Source organism: Lynx canadensis, chromosome A1 (genome assembly GCF_007474595.2).
Source record: "Lynx canadensis isolate LIC74 chromosome A1, mLynCan4.pri.v2, whole genome shotgun sequence".
Taxonomy (NCBI): Eukaryota; Metazoa; Chordata; class Mammalia; order Carnivora; family Felidae; genus Lynx; species Lynx canadensis.
The window spans coordinates 117,132,160-117,153,653 of record NC_044303.2 but is presented as its reverse complement, the minus strand read 5'-3'; the positions used below and the strand labels follow the sequence as shown (position 1 = coordinate 117,153,653).

The following is a 21,494-nucleotide window of genomic DNA, read 5'->3' as shown; positions in this document are numbered from 1 at the left end:
TACCATATGTAAATAAATAAATGACTGCTTGAACATATTTGCATGAAACAGAGTGAAAGGGTACACTGACTTTGAAAATATAAAAAGTCTAAAAAATCATGGGGATTATCCTTTAAAAATACATTGTAAATACTATAAACATTGAAAAGGTACTATATATAACAAAAAGTATAAAGTAAGGTGAGGGGGCATGTATTAGAGGATGCCTCATTTTTTAGCAGGCAGTTAAGCGATGCTAATATCTTACTATGCATTATATTCTTGTGTTTTAACCTTATAGAGATTATTTATCTAAGCTTAAGCAAAATCTATAGTTGCATATAATTTTTGCTTTATTACATTCAGGTGAAACATGATAGTTTTAATTATGAATCTATGATGAGCACTGGGTCTTGTATGTAAGTAATGAATCACTAAATTCTACTGAAACTAATATTACACTCTATGTTAACTAATTAGAATTTAAACAAAAATCTGAAAGAGAAAAAAATTTTGTTTTCTATTCATATTGAATATGTTTGAATCATGTAACTTTCTATTATTTTAAAAGAATGAGAATCATTATTTACATACCCAAATCATTTATTTTGAAAAAGTAATCATAAGTTTACCAACATTTTTTCTATTTAACAGGGACTGAATTCTTTAAAATTGTATCAGATGATATAATCCAAAGAGATCAATTTTGAAAGACAATACTCAACTTAGACGACACCCAGATAAAATATTAGTTCCTTTGAGGCAAGACAAAACACTACTACAGAAATCTAACAATTTCTAACGTGACAAGTTTTTTCTGTATAAGTGAAAAGTATAATTCATTTGTATAAGTGAAAAGTATTTTTAAAATTGGAAGTCATGATTTACAATACTCTATGCTAATGATAATCAGAAAACACAATTCTCTTAGCCATAACAAGATATTAGTGAACAAGCTCAAACATCAGGAACCTGAAAACATTTCTGACCTCCAAAAATCTTACCCCCACAAAATAGATACACCATTTCTCCCCTATTGTATGAACAGCAAAATGTGAGCTGGCTAAAAACACCACCACCACCACCACCACCACCACCAAAAACCCAGAGATTCAGAACGTAAAATACCTCAATAGGCTGAAATACCTATAAATATGACAATAATTATTGTGTGAATATGTAGTTCTTTATGTGAATGAACAGGTTGCGAACTAATAATACATTAGTTAGTATCATCATATATCTCCCCTTAAGGTGACATGCCTAAGTGAACCCAAAATTATTTGTAAAATTAGAGTTTTCCTCGGCGTCCCTACCAGCTGCTTCACCCACGAAGTTGGGGAAAATGGGCTTCAGAAACTTGAACTCACTGGTCCCCGAGCCTCCCCGAAGACACACCTCATACTGGTAGCTCTGCGACAGCGTCCCCGTGCCGCTGACGTCCACCAGGTGGCCCGGAAAGTGGCCCTCGGGCCCCGAGCAGCGACCCGCAGACGCCGCCCGGCTCCGCCTGCACAGCCGCACCGCCACGAACACCAGCACCGAGAACAGGAAGAGCGACGACACGGACGCCAAGGCGACGACCAAGTAGACGGTGAGCGGGTCGGCCCGCGCCTCGGCCGCCGCCACCTCTGGGAGCGGCAGGTAGGGCTGCGAGAAGCCGTCCACCAGCAGCACGTGCAGCGTGACGCTGGCCGAGCGCGGCGGCTCGCCATTGTCCCTGACCAGCACCACCAGCCTGTGCTTGACGGTGTCGCGCTCGCTCAGCAGCCGCGCCGTGCGCACCTCGCCGTTGTGCGCCCACACGCCGAACAGCCCGGGCTCCGTGGCCTTGAGCAGCTGGTACGACAGCCAGGCGTTCTGGCCCGAGTCGCCGTCCACCGCCACCACCTTGGTCACCAGGTAGCCCGCCTCGGCCGCCCTGGGCACCAGCTCGGTGCAGGGCGCAGAGCCGTTCTGCGGCGGGTACAGCACGAAGGGCGCGTTGTCGTTGTCGTCCAGCACCAGCACGCGCACCCGCGCCTGGCTGCTGAGCGCGGGCGAGCCGCGGTCGGCCGCGCGCACGCCGAACTCGAACGCCTGCAGCGCCTCGTAATCCAGGGACCTGAGCGCGAACAGCTGCCCGTTGTCCGCGTTGATGGACACCAGGGAGGCCAGGGGCAGCTGCGGGTCCGCGGGCGGCAGCAGCGAGTAGGTGACCTGGGCGTTGGCGCCCGAGTCCCTGTCCGTGGCGCTCACGAGGCCGATGTGCAGGGCGGGGCTGTTGTTCTCGCGGACGCGCAGGGTGTAGGTGGTTTGGCTGAAGGCGGGGGCGTTGTCGTTGACGTCGGAGACCGTCACGGTTATGTTGTGCTGCGTTTTCAGCCTGGGGGTCCCTAAGTCGGTGACGGTGATGGTGATGTTGTACTCGGCCTGGCTCTCTCTATCCAGCGCTCTTTCAGTCACCAAAGTGTAGAAATTTTCTACAGTAAGTTTCAGAAAGAAGGGGAGATGGTCTTGGATGGTACACATCATTTTGCCATTTTCCCCGGAGTCTGGATCTGAAATTCCGAAAATCGCGACGACGGTGTCAGGCGTGTTTTCTGGGATATCACTGATGAGTACTGACATTGTCAGTTCGGGGGCGTTGTCGTTTACATCCATCACTTCTATGGCTATAGTGCATTTTCCCGAAAGACCCCCACCATCTGAGGCCTCAATTTCCAAACGATAAGATCGAATTTCCTCAAAATCCAACGTTTTTTTTAATCGAATTTCCCCCGTGACTGCGTTTATTTCAAAGGCCTGAATCACTTGATTTGAGGATTGGAAAAATGAGTAGGATAACTCTCCATAGGTCCCAGCATCTAAATCTGTAGCAAACACGGTGATGACGAGGGAACCTACAGGGCTGTTTTCTGGGACCTGGACCTCATAGAGCAGCTGAGCAAATTCAGGGGCATTATCATTTATGTCTAGGACTACAATGAGAACCTGAGAAGTCCCAGTTCTCCGCGGTGACCCACCATCCAGCGCCGTGAGCGTTAACCTGAGCTCTGATTGCTCCTCACGGTCCAGCGCTTTGTCCAGCACCAGCTCAGGGTATCTCCTGCCATCACTGTGATTTAGAGTGAAAAGGTGGAAATGGGAGTTGGTGCTAATAGTGTAGTTCTGAACTGTGTTACTGCCCACATCTAAATCTTGAGCTATTTTCAAAGGAAATGCAGTCCCTGGATGGCTGCTTTCCGAGATTTTCAGGAGGATTTCATTTTCCAGGAATTCTGGGGCATGGTCATTTACATCTAGTAGCTGTAGTTCACCTTGAATAAAGTGCACTGGGCTTTTTAGTAACACCTGGAAATGCAGTATACATGGATCTGTGTCACTGCACAACTCTTCCCGGTCCAATTTTTCTTTTAGGATCAAATTCCCACTCTTCTGCTCGAGCTGCAAATACTGTTGATTCCCTTTGGAAAGAATCCGGGCGTCCCGTGCCTCCAGCTCCCCTAAGCCAAGCCCCAGATCTTTTGCAAGGTTGGCCACATAAGAGCCGCTTTCCCTCTCTTCTAGAACCGAATATTTAATGGTCATACCGTCCACCTCCCACAGAATTAATAGTATTAATACAATAATAATGGCGGTCACTTGCCTTTTCTGTGGCGCTTTGGGTAGCGGTGTTTCCATCGTTCCTTAGGGTCCAAAAGATGCAGTTATTTAATCACAAAATAATTGCTGTGCAGCCAACTCCGCTATCTCGGTTCAATAATCTTGAGTTAGTTCTTAACACTGATTGATATGGCGATAGCTGCCTCTCAGAAACCTACTATCCCCCTAATGGTGTAAAACACTTCCTTTTTGAGCAGCTAGAAACTGCTCAGCTATTATGGTGCCTGCAGAGATAGTTTTTTACTTTCTTAGCCTGCAGCGCCACCAAGCGTCTTGCCTTACAACTTCAGGGTTTTTTGTTTGTTTTTTTCCTTTTCAAAGCATCATGCAACAGTTAAAACAAATAGAAAGCCTTTTGGGTTATAAACTCTCTTCCACCCAATTGCAGGTAACAGGTAACTAACAATATTTGTGAGAGCAAAAGTAATACCTATATATCTATGTCTATATTCATCTTCGTTAAAGGTACAAGGTACAAGTTCAGTAACACAAAACTCTGCTCAAGACAAAATCACTTACCCATTTAACCAGTATTTCTCCATGCAGGCATTTTTCCAGCTTCTGGAGATTAAGTGGTAAAATAAACACAAAAGTTCTTCCTCATGGGTGCTTACATTCAATTACAAAAATACTAATTTGTTGTATTGTTGGAAGAAGTTACAAATTTTAAAATTTACTTTCCACTCCCAAAGTGAAATGTGCCTGTAACCCCTGAAAAAAATTAAAATGTGATTTCGTGTCAGTCTCCTGGACTACATAGCCTTTGGCATTTTTTTTCCTTCATAAAATCACTCCATGCAATGCCCAGTAAGACTAAGAGGAAATGGCTGTTTGATTTGTTAGAAATCAATATAAGTTCAGGATTCAGGCAGTGTCTTTTCTACAAAGATGAAGAAGGGAAAAAAAGTCAATGGAGTTAAAGATACACTTTCTGGGGAAGTGTTTTAACCTGTCAACATTGGACAGGGGTCCATCCCAGTGTATATCCCCTGGGACTATGGAAATGAGTATACCGAAAAATACCACGGCACCAACGAAAGCCAAGTGGTTGCAGTGACCTAGCAGGAAAAGTAGTTTCCCCCAAAGAAGAATGCTATTCCGAGGAGCAGGGGATAAATATCTAAGAATGCAAAACAGTAAGTGTTCCCTACACTCATTGAACCACCTAGTAATAATCCATGACAGTTCACTTATTTGGACACAAATCACAGCCAAATATAATTTAGTTAAGGCTAGTTCCATTTTAATTAAGTATAAAAATAAAATATTCACTCAGCTGTCACTTTAGTATAAATTGCCTGACTTTGATGGGAAGGTGAAATGAGAAATTTTTCTTAAAATACTACAAATAAAACCAGCACAAGACAAATACGGGCTAAACTGTGAAAGTAAATGATTTTATGGTTAATAAAGATAAATGACAGGGTGGCTGGCTGGCTCAGCTGGTTGAGCAACTGACTTGATCTCAGCTCAGGTTTTAGTCACAGGGTTGTGAGTTCAGAACCTGCACTGGGCTCCACACTGAGCGTGGAGCCTACTTAAAAAAGAAAGATAAATGATACTTACACAGCACTAGAACAGAAAATCTGACATTACCTAATAACCTGACACTAATAGCTTACTTAGGTCTTGGCAGGTATCACATATAGAAAAGCTTTAGAAGCTAGGAGGAAGGTATTTTTCAATATAATTTGGATTTTACTAAATAATACATTTGAACTTTCAGCTTGTTAGACAAAGACAAGGAGATTAAATATACTCTCAACATTTTATATTCTGTAATGGAGTTTAGGGTGCATGGAGGGTGCTTTCTGTTTAGAAAGAAAATAAAACAATGATGTGTAGTTTCACTTACTGACAAAGGTACTTCATTAGCATTTTTCTGTATTCCTTGAAAATTAATTTTTAAAATTCACTATTGGAATGTTAATAACTTTCAACAAATATTTATTATGCACTTATAATTGGGTTGGTATTATTAAAAAAGACTATCATGGGCTTACATGAAGCTCACAAATTGGAGTTTAATGTACTGATACTTTTGTAAAGTTTATATGCATAGAAAAATGTATTGACTATTATGGTATGTTGAATTACCCATAAATATGAATGGCTATCCTTGCATTTAGCCATCTTTAGTATTTATCTTTAGTTATTCACACTGTGGCAGTCACCCCAAAATGAAACTTAAACAAGCAGATTAAATATCAAACATTCACATTTTCTTCTTTTTTTTTTTTTTAAGTAGGCTCTATAACCAACATGGGACTTGAACTCACCACCCAGGTCAAGAGTCGAATGCTCTACCAACTGAGTCAGCCAAATGCCCCAAACACTCACATTTTAAAAATTTCCTTACATAGCTATAGTGATGACCATTTTCACTAATAGTTAGATATACAATCCTACTTAAGGACTTTGCATTACAATTTTTGTAAAATGAATAGATGATTGAGTTTCAAAAATTTTAAAGTATTCAAATAAAAATTTACTTTTTATTCAGACTGTCAAATATAGTTGAGAGTAACAAAAATCTACTAACCATAGCATAGGGAAAATACTGTGTATACTCAGTATCTGATTTTTTCTCAATCTAAGGACGTGTCGTAAATAATTAAAATCGGACCATCAATAACATGTAACTTTGAGTTAAAAGAGATTTTCAAAAGAGCTGAATAGAATACTTAACTGAATAAGAAACTATCCCGAACCGTGGGGCTTTCCTCCATTTCCTTTCCAATGCCCTGGGGAGGGAAGTTCGGGATAATCGGCTTCAAGAACTTGAACTCAGTAGTCCCCGAGCCTCCCCGCAGACACACCTCATACTGGTAGCTCTGGGACAGCGTCCCCGCGCCGCTGACGTCCACCAGGTGGCCCGGAAAGTGGCCCTCGGGCCCCGAGCAGCGACCCGCAGACGCCGCCCGGCTCCGCCTGCACAGCCGCACCGCCACGAACACCAGCACCGAGAACAGGAAGAGCGACGACACGGACGCCAAGGCGACGACCAAGTAGACGGTGAGCGGGTCGGCCCGCGCCTCGGCCGCCGCCACCTCCGGGAGCGGCAGGTAGGGCTGCGAGAAGCCGTCCACCAGCAGCACGTGCAGCGTGACGCTGGCCGAGCGCGGCGGCTCGCCATTGTCCCTGACCAGCACCACCAGCCTGTGCTTGACGGCGTCGCGCTCGCTCAGCAGCCGCGCCGTGCGCACCTCGCCGTTGTGCGCCCACACGCCGAACAGCCCGGGCTCCGTGGCCTTGAGCAGCTGGTACGACAGCCAGGCGTTCTGGCCCGAGTCGCCGTCCACCGCCACCACCTTGGTCACCAGGTAGCCCGCCTCGGCCGCCCTGGGCACCAGCTCGGTGCAGGGCGCAGAGCCGTTCTGCGGCGGGTACAGCACGAAGGGCGCGTTGTCGTTGTCGTCCAGCACCAGCACGCGCACCCGCGCCTGGCTGCTGAGCGCGGGCGAGCCGCGGTCGGCCGCGCGCACGCCGAACTCGAACGCCTGCAGCGCCTCGTAATCCAGGGACCTGAGCGCGAACAGCTGCCCGTTGTCCGCGTTGATGGACACCAGGGAGGCCAGGGGCAGCTGCGGGTCCGCGGGCGGCAGCAGCGAGTAGGTGACCTGGGCGTTGGCGCCCGAGTCCCTGTCCGTGGCGCTCACGCTGCCGATGTGCAGGGCGGGGCTGTTGTTCTCGCGGACGCGCAGGGTGTAGGTGGTTTGGCTGAAGGCGGGGGCGTTGTCGTTGACGTCGGAGACCGTCACGGTTATGTTGTGCTGCGTTTTCAGCCTGGGGGTCCCTAAGTCGGTGACGGTGATGGTGATGTTGTATTCGGCCTGGCTCTCTCTATCCAGCGCTCCTTCAGTTACCAATGTGTAGAAATTCTCCACTGATGGTCTTAGAAGAAAGGGGAGATTGTCATCTATAGAGCAAACAATCTGTTGATTTTGTCCAGAATCTGCATCCGATACACTGAAAACTGCCACTATGATGTCTGGCAGGTTTTCGGGAATGGGACTGGTGAGTGAGGACATGGTCAATTCAGGAGTGTTGTCATTTACGTCCAGAACCTTGATGACCAAAGAGCATTTTCCTGATAGTCCCCCGCCATCTGTAGCCTCAATATCCACATGGTAAGATTGAAATTCCTCAAAATCCAAAGTCTTTCTCAGTCGAATTTCGCCTGTAATTGCGTTTATTTCGAAGGGCTGATTAATGTCATCTACCTGAAATAGGGCGTAAGATACTTCCCCAAAAGATCCAGCATCTAAATCCCTCGCTGAGACGGTGATAATCAGAGAGCCCAGGGAATTGTTTTCAGGGATTTGCGCCTCATATTGCTCCTGAGCAAACTCGGGGGCGTTGTCATTGATGTCCAAGACCAGTATCTGAATCTCCGTGGTTCCAGAACGCGGCGGAGACCCACCATCCAGTGCTGTGAGGGTAAGCCTAAGCTCGGGCTGCTCCTCCCGGTCCAAGGCTTTGTCTAGCACCAGCTCCGGGAACTTCCTGCCGTCGCTGCGATTGCGAGTGAGAACGTGGAAATGAGGATTGGAGCTGATTATGTAGCTCTGAAGACCGTTGCTACCAGCGTCTAAATCCTGTGCCATTTTCAAAGGAAATAGCTTTCCTGGTGTAGTAATTTCTGATATTTTTAGTAGCATTTCTCTGGTTGGGAACTCTGGGGCGTGGTCATTTATATCTCTGACTCGTAAAGCAGCCTGAAAAAACTGCAAAGGATTTTCCAGTAATACTTGGAAAGGTAGCACACAGGGCTCAGTGGAACCACACAGCTCTTCCCGGTCCAGTTTCTCATTTAGCAGCAAATCATAAGTCTGTGGGTCAAGCTGCAAATGCTGTCTGTTCCCCTTGAAAACGACCTGAGCACCCCGCTCAGCCAGCTCTCCTCTCTTCAGTCCCAGATCCTTTGTCAAATTGGCCACAAACGTGCCACTTTCTGTCTCCTCCAGTACAGAATATTGAATCGATTCTGAACCCACTTCCCACAAAATCATCCATATAATGAGGATAGTCACTTGCCTTTTCTTGCGATGTACTTTTGTTTGCGCCATTTCCATTAGGTCTGATTCCAGAGGAAAAAATCCTTTTCCAGTCCCAATCACCACGTCCATCATCTACCCTCCGTAATCTCTTTGCTGTTGAATTTCGAATTTGTCTTATAACTTCTCTGGTGACGACTGCCTTCCTGAATACTTCTAACTTTGCTCTAGCTGTAAATGTGTCCTGTATTTGAGGGGAGAGGGGGTCTCTGAATAAAATGGAGTCCACCGAATCTGCAGAGCTTTATTCACTCTCTTAGCCTGCACTGCCACCACGCGTTCAAATTGATAACTTCAATATGATAACATACAGGCAATAATATTCCCCAAATCTGAGCGTTATAAAGACTTTGAGGTGGAGTCCGTGTTTCTCAAACCATAGTGTGTGAACCATATGCATAAATAATTACTTGGGAGTCTTGGGTTGTTTTTTTTTCAAAGTCAACTCCTGGTCTTCCCTCTAGATCTTGAATCAAATTCTCTGGGGGTGCTAACTGAAATCTGCACTTCAATCTTTGTCTTTAAGTGATTCTCATGCATACTAACGTTTAAAAATCACTACCCCAAATAATGTATATTTACTATAATCATCTTGTATTCTTTGGCAATGAAATTTATCTCTGACGAATAGTGTGATTTGTGAATTCAAAATGTACATTATTTGTCCCAACAAACAAATCAATAAACTACAAAATGTAAATGTTGGTTAGCAACACCAATTATAAGATAAAAAAACTATTTCTCTAAGTTATATGGCTCATAAAATGACATAAACAACAGACCTACTTTATTTTGTGCTTATACCTGCAAAATAAAGGAAAGAATTAGGCTATTAGAAGGAAAACTGAGGCCAAGAAATACTTAAGATAGAAGTATCTAATCAATTCAATTATTTAAAAGAGGAACTAGCAACAATCAATAGTCTGTCATGAGTACACATCTTGGGATTTTACTTCATTTTGTACAGGTAGAATTGGTCATGATTTTTATTAGGATTGTTTATATTATTGTAATTTTTAAATCAAATTTAACTCCTATAGTAATTAATCGAGGCCCAAATATATTATCCTGTTGTAAGGACATAATGCAATGCAGAAAATAAACATTCACCTCTACCAACCCTCCCACAACAAAGATGACATGAGTTTCTATAAATAAACATCAAATAAGGTAATGTGAAAGGTGAATTACACTTGAGTGGATTCCACAGAATTCAATGATGGTTCATCATGGCTTTATCCATTTCTATCTCCTCAGTTTCTGTTCAGATTAATAGGAAAACATGTCTTTAAACATCCTGAAAATACATGAACTGGGTCAGTGCACTATAACAACACAAAATGCGCCAAGCATAATTTCATTTCAGATTGATTTCATATATATTGAGAGATTAAATCAACTGAGTTCAACCAAACTTCACTTCAGGTAAGAGCCAAAATGATGAAAGAGTAAAACTGAGGATCTTTTTCAAAATGTTTCAACTCTAGGTAAAATAAGTAAAGCTAAATAAAATCTAAACTCTGACCATATGAAATAATTTTGTACTTAAAAAGCACTCTATCTATCCAGAAGGATAAAAAAATAAGATCATGGTGACCAGTCTCAATGGTTCACTTGATAAATGTTACTGAGAATAGATTTCCTTGAGGGTATGAATGACAAAATAAACTGATGAAGTAAAACCAACAACCATAAACACATTAGATGGGTGTAGTTTCTTCTTTGAAACAGAGCTATTTCTAGCCCAACCCTAAAGATTTCCTTCCTTCAGTGGATATTCTGACTCCAGCTTAATGGCATCCCTGACATATGCGCAGTCCTTTATTTACTCTCTTGACCTGCAGCACCACCACACATCTTCATAGATAGCTTACTGAATAATTTTTCATTTTAAAGCAAATTTTACTAGCAGTACAGCATTTGTAGAACTCAGTTTAGATCACTGAAATATCTTGGAGAACATTGCTATTTATTATAGAAAGAAGAACAGAATATCTTAATGTATCCTTCAAGGGTGTCAGTTGGTATGTGAAGAAATTGCCTTTTTATGGAAATGGATTACTTTAGATTCTTTCAGGAGAATGCGTCTCTGCTTTACTCTCTTTTGTTTTGCTTGCTAGAGTAGAATTCAATTGACATTTATCAACTTGTCTCACAAGTAATAACTCATTAGCATTTATTGTGGAACAAGTTCAGTACATACAAAGCAAACAGCATAACTTCCATGTACACATCACCCAGCTTCAAAACATCTTGTCTTGCTTCATCTATATCTTTCCCTCCACCCTCCGCCTCCCAGTCAATGTTTATTTTTGTATAGTTATTTTAAGGTAACATTTACACAAATTGAAATGCACCAATCTTAACTGTGCCATTTTAACAATGGATCCATCCATGTAACCCACACCTCTTTCAAGATATTGAACGTTTCCTTCATTCATTGGGAACATTCTTACTCATATTCCAGCTTAATTTTAATAATTAGGTGGCAAAACCTTGGTTTCCTCTAGACACAACATGTAAAGGTAAACAATGTAAAAAAACACCATTTCCAATACTCATGCCAATACTTATGTTCGTGTATGCTTATGTGAAGTGACAGATCATTAAGATTAACTGATTATTATCAAAGAGCTGAAATAATACTTTGATGAAACATTATAAAGTATATTAAACTTAATTTTATTTAGTTAGCTTATAATTATTGCATAGCTGATCAAGCTGATTTCCACTTTTATGCTACAAATGTTTGTTTTCCTTTCATTCCATTATACATTTTAAAAATTCTTCAAGTTTACTAAAAATGAAAGATAAAGACTAACCCTCATGGTTCATCTTAGAACTCTTTAATTTTGTTATAAATCTCTTAAAATCTCATTTAACTATATGCAAGGAAAAACAATGACTCAGGGCAAAGATGCAGATATGTAAGCAATCACTTAAAGAACACTCTCAATTCATGAGAGAAAGAAATGATGCATAAAAGTCTGAAAATATAAAGGAATTGATGCTAAACACATTTGAAATCTCAAATGTTTGGGGAAGACTTCCTTGTTAGATGTCTGTCAGTTTTATTTTTTCAAAGAATCAACTTTTTATTTCATTGGTTTTCTCTATTATTTTTATTTGGAATTTAATTGGTTTCTTCTATTATTTATACTATTTCCTTCCTCCTGCTTCTCCTGCTTGCTTTGGGTTATTTTTCTCTTATTTTTCTAGATTCTGGAGGTGGGAGATTACATGATTGGGACTTTTCCTCTTTTCTTTAAAAAATTTTTTTAAGTTTGAGAGAGAGAGAGAAACATCACATGTGCACAGAGGCAGGGCAGAAAGAGAAGGAGAAAAAAAGAATCCCAGACAGGCCCCACGCCATCAGTGATGAGTCCCACGCAGGGCTGGAACTCAACGAACTGTGACATCATGATCTGAACTGAAATCAAGAGTCAAGATGCTTAACCTAGTGAGCCACCCAGGTGCCCCTTCCTCTTTTCTAATATGCATTTAGTGCTATAAATGTCCCTCTGCACTGCTTTAGCTGTGTCTTATAAATTTTAATTTGTTGTCTTTTCATTTTTAGTTCAGCTTGATGTATTTTTTATATTCCTTGAGACTTTGCCTTTGATCCATGGATTAATTAGAAATGTTTCGTTTTCAAGCATTTGAAGATTTTCCTGTTACTTTATGTTTTTTAGTTTGATTCTATTGTGAATGGAGAACCCACACTGTATGATTTCAATTCTTTTAAATTGATTGAAGTTTGTGTATGGCCTTGTTTACACAGTCTATTTTGCATATTTTTGGGAAGCATTTGAAAAGAATGTGTATTCTGGTATTTTTGGCTAGGTGTTCTGTAAATATGGATTACATCCATCCTGTTGAGGGTGTTGTTCGGTTCTGTATTCTTGCTGATTTTCTGTATTGAAGTATCCAACTTTTATTGTAGATCTATTTCTCCTTTCAGTTTTGTCAGTTTTTGCTTCACGTATTTTGTACCTTTGTTGTTTGTAAATATGTATACGTATTTAGGAATGCTATGTCTTCTTTTATCATTACCTAATGTCCTACTCTGTCTCTGGTCATTTTCTTTCCTCTGATGTCACTTTATCTGACATTAGTATGGCCACTCCTAATACATTTTTATCAACATTTGCATAATATGTTTTCCATCTTTTTACATTCAACCTGCCTATATCATATTTGAAGTGAAGTTTCTTGTAGACAGCATACAGTTGGTCATTTTTAAACACATTATATCAATCTCTTTGTTTTGATTGGTGTGTTCAGACCATTTGCATTAAATGTAATTACTGATATGTTAGACCATTTACATTAAATGTAATTACTGATATATTAGAGCCTAAGCCTGACATTTTATTTTTTCTTTTATATTTGTTCTGTTTTTTGTTTCTGTTTTCTTTTTCCTGCTTTTCTTGTAGTTTATTAGGACACTTTTTTAGAATTCCACTTTGATTTATCTATAGCATTTTTTGGTGCATCACACTGTATAGCTTTTATAGTAGTTGCTCCATACTTAACTTATTACAGTTTACTGGTATGTCATTTTACCAGTTCAAGAGAAAGGTAGAAAACTTACCTCCCTTTAACCTCCCCCATTTAAAGCTGTTGTAAGTTTTTCCTCAATATATACTTAGAACTAATCAGACATAATCATATATAATTTGGGATTCAACCATCAAACATAATTTAGAAAACTCAAGAGGAGAAGGAATGTCTATGGCATTTAACCAAATTTTTATTTACTGTGTTCTTCTTTCCTGATGTTCCAAGATTCTTTTTTTAATTGATTCCTTTCTGTTTGGAGAACTTCCGTCAGCCAGTCTTTTAGGGTAGGTCTACTGGCAACAAATTCTCTTCCTGAAAGATATCTTCACTGGATATATGATTCTTTTAACATTTCTTTTCTTTCAGCACTTGAAAAATATGTGTCACTTGTTTCTGACTCCCATGGTTTTTGGTGAGAAATCTACTGTCACTGCCATCAAGATTTTTTCCTTCTCTTTAGTTTTCAGAAATTTAGTGTGGATTACCAGATTTGACGTCGTGAGGGTTTTCCCCTGTTTTCAGCATGTCACTCTTCTGCTGTGAAGTTGCCAGGATATCCCTGCATCCTGTAGCAAAAAATATCAACACTTCTCCTAGGGGAAGAAACAGAAATGCTCAAAATAAAGTGAGGGACTCACTTTAAAAGAGGATGGAGAGGAAAAACCAAAGATTTAAAATAAAGGAGAAATATAAGAAACTAGAGATATTATTGAGAATGTTCAATAACTGACAAAACACAAGGCTCAGAAAAAAATAAAGTTAGGAATACAGTTATTAAGGAAATAATAGTAGAGATGAAATGATCCCAGATATGAAAAGGCAGGAATTTTTAGAATTTTTAGGATATTACATGACATATATACTATATAGCACATCAATGAAGTGTAAAAGAAAACTAAATGCATTTTCAGACATGCAGAGACAGAGTTTATTTTTCATGTGCCCTCTCTTAGGAATCCACTTGAGGATATACTGTAGCACAGAGAGGGCTTTAAAAATAGGAGATAAGTAATCTATCAAACAATGGGCTTAACTAGGAGAGGTATAAAAACAAGATGATAGTTTTGTACACATTTAGAGATCATTTAGTCCAGACAGAAGCAGAAATAGAGCTTCAGGTAAGAGTTATGGGAACCTGAATTATTTAGAAATATTTGAAGATATGGTAAAGCCAACTGATGGAGTCTAAAATGGTGAATCTGTAGCACCTGGGTGGCTCAGTTGGCTAAATCTGACTCTTGATTTCTGTTCAGGTCATGATCCCAGGGTTGTGGGATCAAGTCCCACATCAGGCTCTGTGCTAAGCATGGAGCCTGCTTGGGATTCCCCCCCCCTCTCCCTGTGCCTCTGTCCCCCACTTGTGTGCTCTCTCTCTAAAAAAGAAAAAGTAACCTAAAGTAAAGTAAAATAAAATAAAATGGTGAATTTATTTTATCTTGATTCTAGGAACACCGTATTTTCAATGGCACAGGAAACACAACAGTAGATCAAAGGAGCAGAAAATACAGTCCTTAAGTAATATGGCTCTGCAATGAGCAATGTATTTTACTGCGGTTAAAAAATGTAACACAAAATTTACCATCATAACCATTTTTAGGTATACAGTTCCATAGTGTTAAGTACATTCACATTGTTGGGAAGCAGATCTCCAGAACGTTTCCATTTTGCAAATCTGAAACTCTATACCCATCAAACAAAAACTCTCCTTTTCATCCTCGCCCAGTCCCTGGTAGGCACCATTCTACTTTCTGTTTGTATGAATTTAACAACCTTGGATACATCATATAAGTGGAATCATACTGTATTTGCCTTTTTGTGACTATGTTCTTTCACTTAGAATAATGCCCTCAAAGTTCATCCACGTTGTAACATGTGATAGGCTTCCCTTCCTTTTTTAAGATTCCATACATGGGTATTTGGGTTGGTTCCACCTCTGGCCAGTTGTGAATACTGCTGCTATGAACATGGGTGCACAAGTATCTTTGAGACCCTGCTTTCAATTCCTTTAGGTATATACCCAGATATGGGATTGCCAGATCATATAGAAGTTCTCTTTTACACTTTTTTGAGAAGACTTCATACTGTTTTTATAGCAGTTGCACCATTCTACAATCTCACCAACAGTGCACGGAGGGAATAGTTTCTCCACATCCTTTTGAACACTTGCTATTTTCTGTTTTTGGTTTTTTTTTGATAGCAGTCATCCTAATGTGTGTAGGGTGACACTACATTGTGGTTTGGATTTCCATTTCTCTGATGATTAGTGATGTTGAACATTTTTTCATATGTTTGTTGGTCATCTGCATATCATCTCTGGAGAAATATCTAAGTCCTTTGCTCATTTTTTAATCAGGTTATTTGATTTTTTTGTTTTTGTTGGGTTGTAGGAGTTCTTAAATATTATGGACATTAACCCCATATCAGATATAGTATTTGCAAATATTTTCTCCCATTCCATAGGTTGCCTTTTCACTGTTGATGGTGTTCTTTGGTGCACAAAATTTTTTAAGTTTGATGTAGTCTCATTGGTCTATTTTCGCTTTGTTCCATGTGTTTTGGTGTGAAAGCCAAGAAATCACCACCAAATTCAATGTCATGAAGCTTTTCTCCTATGCTTTCTTCTAGGAATTTTATAGTGCAATGAATATTTTGAGAAAATCAGTCTCTTATACATAGGAATTGGCGTGGCACTCACAAATAGGCCATGATCTCCTGTTGAATATAAACAACTTCACAGAACAACATCATTAAAGAGGGATTGTGATCAGATGGAACAAAACTGCAATAAGATGACATCATGATCATGCTTGAGCACAGTCAAAAACAAGAACATTGTATAAACCAAAACAATGCCCAGAGTACTCTGTCCTGGCCGATTATGATTGAATGCTGGTTTTTAAAAAAACAATTACATTTTAATCTCCCTTTGTTCTTCTCGTTTCCTGAATACAATTCAGTAAGATACCCTATAATAGAATTACTCCCATTCACTGGAAGCATCCAGTCCAGGGCTACTTCCTTGAGCCATATGCAAAACTACCAAACACAAGCCTTATACTTTTTTAAGGAGCTATTACTAAGGTGACCAAAGCTTTCCCAGAATGTGCAGTCTCCCTTGTTACAACAAGTCAATAAACTCAGCTTTGTTCTGATCCAGTGTGTCCTTGTGATCTTTGGTTACAGGGCATTCATAATATAATGGTCATTAAAAGTGAATTTTTAATAGTGATTTCAGATTCTACAACAGATATATAGACAAAAGGGGGAATTCTATTCTTAGCTATGGTTATGGAGTAAAAATGTCATCAATCTGGACTATATAAAAGTGTAAGTTAATTTGACAGAGGTTGTAAAGTGTAAGGGAGAAAGAAGTAAGAGAAAAAAGTAAGAATTGTATTTTTTCTGTCAGACAAGTAAATGAAAGGAACTGTTGTTATGAACAATAAATGGATGGTTTCAGCTTGTTCAGGGAAGTACTGGAAAATAGTGACAGAGCTCTATGTAAAGGATGAATGAGAGAAGTTTTAAGTGTGCTAGGTACTAGACAACAGTAGCAGGAAATTAAGGAAATTGTTTAGACTTTATGAAAAGGTTACAAACATATTCTTTAGTAATAAAAAAAGAATATAAAAAGGACTAGAGATAAAAGGTTTAAAGGTACTTTCCAATGGGATAAAATGAAAGTGTTGGCAAAAATATGGAGGAACTGGTACATTCAGACAGTACTGAGAGCAGTGTAAACTGGTACAACCACTTTGGAAACTATTTGGAAGAATCTACAAAAAGGGAACATGTACTTACTAAATGAGCAGCAATTTCACCCCTAGGTATATACCAACAGAAATGCATATACATGTTTGCCAAAGGACATGTATGAGAATGTTCAAAGTAGTACTATTCAAACAGGCAAACTGTGCACCAACCCAAATATCCGTCTATAGTGGGATGGGTCATAAATTGTAAAATATTCATACAGTGGAATACTATACAGCAATGAGAATGAAAAACTAAAATTAAAAGCATTGTCACGGACAAATATCATAAACATAATGTTGAGTGAAATCAGCCAGACACAAAGCAGTTCATACTCTACTATTCCAATTATATAAATTCAAAACAGGCAAAAGTAAATCATAGTATTGGAAGTCAGGATATTGTTATACTAGGGCTGGTAGTGACTTTAAGGGGTAATTTGTGTGGCACCTGAAATGTTAGTAACGTTTCATTACTAACCACCAAGATGCTGGTACCAAGTATGTTAACTTTCTGAAAACACATTGAAATTATGATTCGTTCCCTTTTCTGTATGTATAATTCAATAAAAATTGTTTAAAAAATGTTTGCCAGTATGGATGAAAGCTAGGAAAGAAGAGTAGTTAGAACATTGTTGCTTTTTGTCAAGTTTTCTCACATATTACATTCATTATCATTTGCATGTATTCCTTTGAAAACAAAATAAAATTATGTAAAACCTTTTTATTTTTGCTATTTAGCATCAAAAACAGTGTGATGAAACAGAATGGACAGAATACAGAGAAAAACAGTATTTGATTTCATTAAGACAGCTTATCCTGACAAATACCATCAAAAGCAAACATTTTAGGAAAGTCAACAGCATGCATAGATTTGGGATGGCACTGTGTATACATAGATGCAGGGACAGAAAATTCAGTTTTCCCAAAATTGGGCAAGATAAAGTTGAAAAGGATAAATTCAGGGAAATCATACCTGAAGGTGGGATTTTTCTCCATGACGCTCTCAAACTCGGTATTTGGGGAAATTAGAGATAAATGACAAAACTCACAGCATTGTGATCAGATCCCTAATTGAATCCAAAGCTATTCCGGAAGGTGGCGTTTTCCTTCATTTCCTTTCCAATGCCCTGGGGAGGGAAGTTCGGGATAATCGGCTTCAAGAACTTGAACTCACTAGTCCCCGAGCCTCCCGTCAGACACACGTCATACTGGTAGCTCTGGGACAGCGTCCCCGCGCCGCTGACGTCCACCAGGTGGCCCGGAAAGTGGCCCTCGGGCCCCGAGCAGCGACCCGCAGACGCCGCCCGGCTCCGCCTGCACAGCCGCACCGCCACGAACACCAGCACCGAGAACAGGAAGAGCGACGACACGGACGCCAAGGCGACGACCAAGTAGACGGTGAGCGGGTCGGCCCGCGCCTCGGCCGCCGCCACCTCCGGGAGCGGCAGGTAGGGCTGCGAGAAGCCGTCCACCAACAGCACGTGCAGCGTGACGCTGGCCGAGCGCGGCGGCTCGCCATTGTCCCTGACCAGCACCACCAGCCTGTGCTTGACGGCGTCGCGCTCGCTCAGCAGCCGGGCCGTGCGCACCTCGCCGTTGTGCGCCCACACGCCGAACAGCCCGGGCTCCGTGGCCTTGAGCAGCTGGTACGACAGCCAGGCGTTCTGGCCCGAGTCGCCGTCCACCGCCACCACCTTGGTCACCAGGTAGCCCGCCTCGGCCGCCCTGGGCACCAGCTCGGTGCAGGGCGCAGAGCCGTTCTGCGGCGGGTACAGCACGAAGGGCGCGTTGTCGTTGTCGTCCAGCACCAGCACGCGCACCCGCGCCTGGCTGCTGAGCGCGGGCGAGCCGCGGTCGGCCGCGCGCACGCCGAACTCGAACGCCTGCAGCGCCTCGTAATCCAGGGACCTGAGCGCGAACAGCTGCCCGTTGTCCGCGTTGATGGACACCAGGGAGGCCAGGGGCAGCTGCGGGTCCGCGGGCGGCAGCAGCGAGTAGGTGACCTGGGCGTTGGCGCCCGAGTCCCTGTCCGTGGCGCTCACGCTGCCGATGTGCAGGGCGGGGCTGTTGTTCTCGCGGACGCGCAGGGTGTAGGTGGTTTGGCTGAAGGCGGGGGCGTTGTCGTTGACGTCGGAGACCGTCACGGTTATGTTGTGCTGCGTTTTCAGCCTGGGGGTCCCCAAGTCGGTGACGGTGATGGTGATGTTGTACTCAGCTTGGCTTTCTCTGTCCAGTGGCTTTTCTGTAACTAGGGTGTAAAAGTTCTTGAATGTGGGTTTCAAGAGAAAGGGAAGATCATTCTGGATGGAGCAAACCATCCTACCGTTGTCCCCGGAGTCTGGATCAGAAACACTGAAAACAGCAACTACAGTCTCTGGGGAGTTTTCTGGGGTTGTGCTTGTGAGCATCGACATGGTCAGTTCGGGGGCGTTGTCATTCACATCCACAACTTCTATAGCTACAGTGCATTTTCCTGAAAGGCCCCCACCGTCTGTGCCTGCAATTTCCACGTTATAGTATCGAGTTGCCTCGAAATCCAATGCCTTTTTCAGATGAATTTCTCCTGTTACTTCGTCTACTACAAATGGCTGAATAACTTGATTGCCTTGGAATAGAGTGTAGCGTACGTTCCCATATGTTCCTGCATCTAAATCTTGGGCAGAGACAACGACAACTAAGGAGTTTGGCGGGCTGTTCTCCGGGACCTGTACCTCATAGAGCGACTGTAAAAACGCAGGGGCATTATCATTGATGTCCACGACTTCAATACGGACTGCAGTGGTCCCGGACCTAGGTGGATCCCCACCATCCAGCGCCGTAAGGGTTAAACTGAGTTCAGACTGCTCCTCCCGGTCCAGCGATTTGTCCAGCATGAGCTCTGGGTATTTTCTGCCATCTCCGCGATTATGAGTGACAACATGAAAATGGGAGTTGGGGCTGATTGTGTAGTTCTGAACAGTGTTGCTACCTATGTCAAAGTCCTGAGCTATTTTCAAAGGAAATACAGTCCCAGGCTGAACGCTTTCTGGGATTTTGAGGAGCATTTCCTTGTCTAGGAACTCTGGGGAATGGTCATTTATATCTGTGAGCTGCAGATCAGCCTGAAAAAACTGCACCGGGTTTTCCAGTAATAACTGGAAGTACAGTATACAGGGATCTGTCACTCCGCACAGCACCTCCCGGTCTAGTTTTTCATATAGCAGCAAATTCCCGGTTTCTACATCCAGTTCCAAGAGCTGTTTGTTTCCTTTGTAATGGATTCGCGCGCCTCGAGTAGCTAGTTCCCCCACCCTGAGCCCCAGGTCCTTTGCCAGGTTGGCCACAAAGGAGCCACTTTCTGTTTCTTCTGGAATGGAATACCTAATTGAGTCAGAGCCAGCCTCCCACAAAAGCATCAATATAGCAAGAAAGAGAACTTGCCTTTTCTGTGGCGTTTTTGCTAGCGCTGTCTCCATTGTTCAGACCAAATTCATGTGGTGCAGTTTCTTCACCTCTGTATACGGTCGACCCAGATGATTTGGTTAAATAACCTTGAATTAGATCTTTCTGACTGACTCGCCCTAGAATGATGTCCTCTCTGAAGACATCTGCCCTTAGATCTTACCTAAAATACTTCCGTCTTTCAGGAAGCATTCATTATTGAGTCCCAGCTTAATGGCGTCCGGCATAGTCACAGAGCTTTTCATTCATACTCCTAGCCTGCAGCGCCACCAGGCGTCCTTATTTACTATTGCATATAGTATTTGCCATTTCATTCCAAATTATAACTGTTGTCATACCAATGTCCTTTTAAGTCACAGAAGTGCGCCCGATCGTTTCTCCAGTTCTTAAGTAGTGGAAGTTCTAAAGAAATATCTGTTGGGTTAGCTTTCAGTAAAAGAACACTTTTCAGAAAAACTGAAATGATATATTAGTGTTCCTCATAAAATACATTTTGAGAAGAAACTTTCTCTTGTGGGTTTGATTATATTTAAGAAAGAAGTGATAACTGATGTTTACAAAAGTTTACAATTTTTAAAAAGTCACTATTTTGAAATATATATATCAGAAAAGGGTACACATTCTAAGTGTACAACTCAATACATTTTCATGAAGTGAGCACACTTGTATAAGTAGAACCTAAATTAAAACTGTTACCAAAACCCTTGAAGCTCCCTTCTGTTTTTGTGTGCTCATTACCCTCCCTGCTAAATGTAAGCATGCTTCTGACTTCTATTATCATAGATTCGTTTCTTTTTTTTAACTTTTTTTTTAACGTTTATTTTTGAGACAGAGAGAGACAGAGCATGAACGGGGGAGGGTCAGAGAGAGAGGGAGACACAGAATCTGAAACAGGCTCCAGACTCTGAGCAGTCAGCACAGAGCCCGACGCAGGGCTCGAACTCACGGACTGCGAGATCATGACCTGAGCCGAAGTCATACACTTAACCGACTGAGCCACCCAGGCACCCCTCTTTTTTTTTTTTTTAACTTTTATACAAATGGACTTATGGAG

The 21,494-nt window shown here is 41.7% G+C and overlaps 2 protein-coding genes across 2 annotated transcripts; both read right to left on the bottom strand.

Annotated features, from left to right (window-relative positions):
• Positions 1-611: 611 nt before the first annotated feature.
• LOC115516887 (protocadherin beta-17-like) lies at positions 612-8,996 on the bottom strand. Its single transcript, XM_030320050.2, has 2 exons — positions 8,331-8,996; positions 612-3,267 (listed from the first exon to the last, which is right to left on the bottom strand). The coding sequence occupies exons 1-2, from the start codon at positions 8,754-8,756 to the stop codon at positions 1,243-1,245; spliced, it is 2,451 nt and encodes an 816-aa protein (XP_030175910.1). The 5' UTR covers positions 8,757-8,996; the 3' UTR covers positions 612-1,242.
• A 6,109-nt stretch (positions 8,997-15,105) lies between these two features.
• Positions 15,106-20,677, bottom strand: PCDHB5 (protocadherin beta 5). Its single transcript, XM_030320156.1, has one exon. The coding sequence runs from the start codon at positions 20,452-20,454 to the stop codon at positions 18,067-18,069; it is 2,388 nt and encodes a 795-aa protein (XP_030176016.1). The 5' UTR covers positions 20,455-20,677; the 3' UTR covers positions 15,106-18,066.
• Between the last annotated feature and the right edge of the window lie 817 nt (positions 20,678-21,494).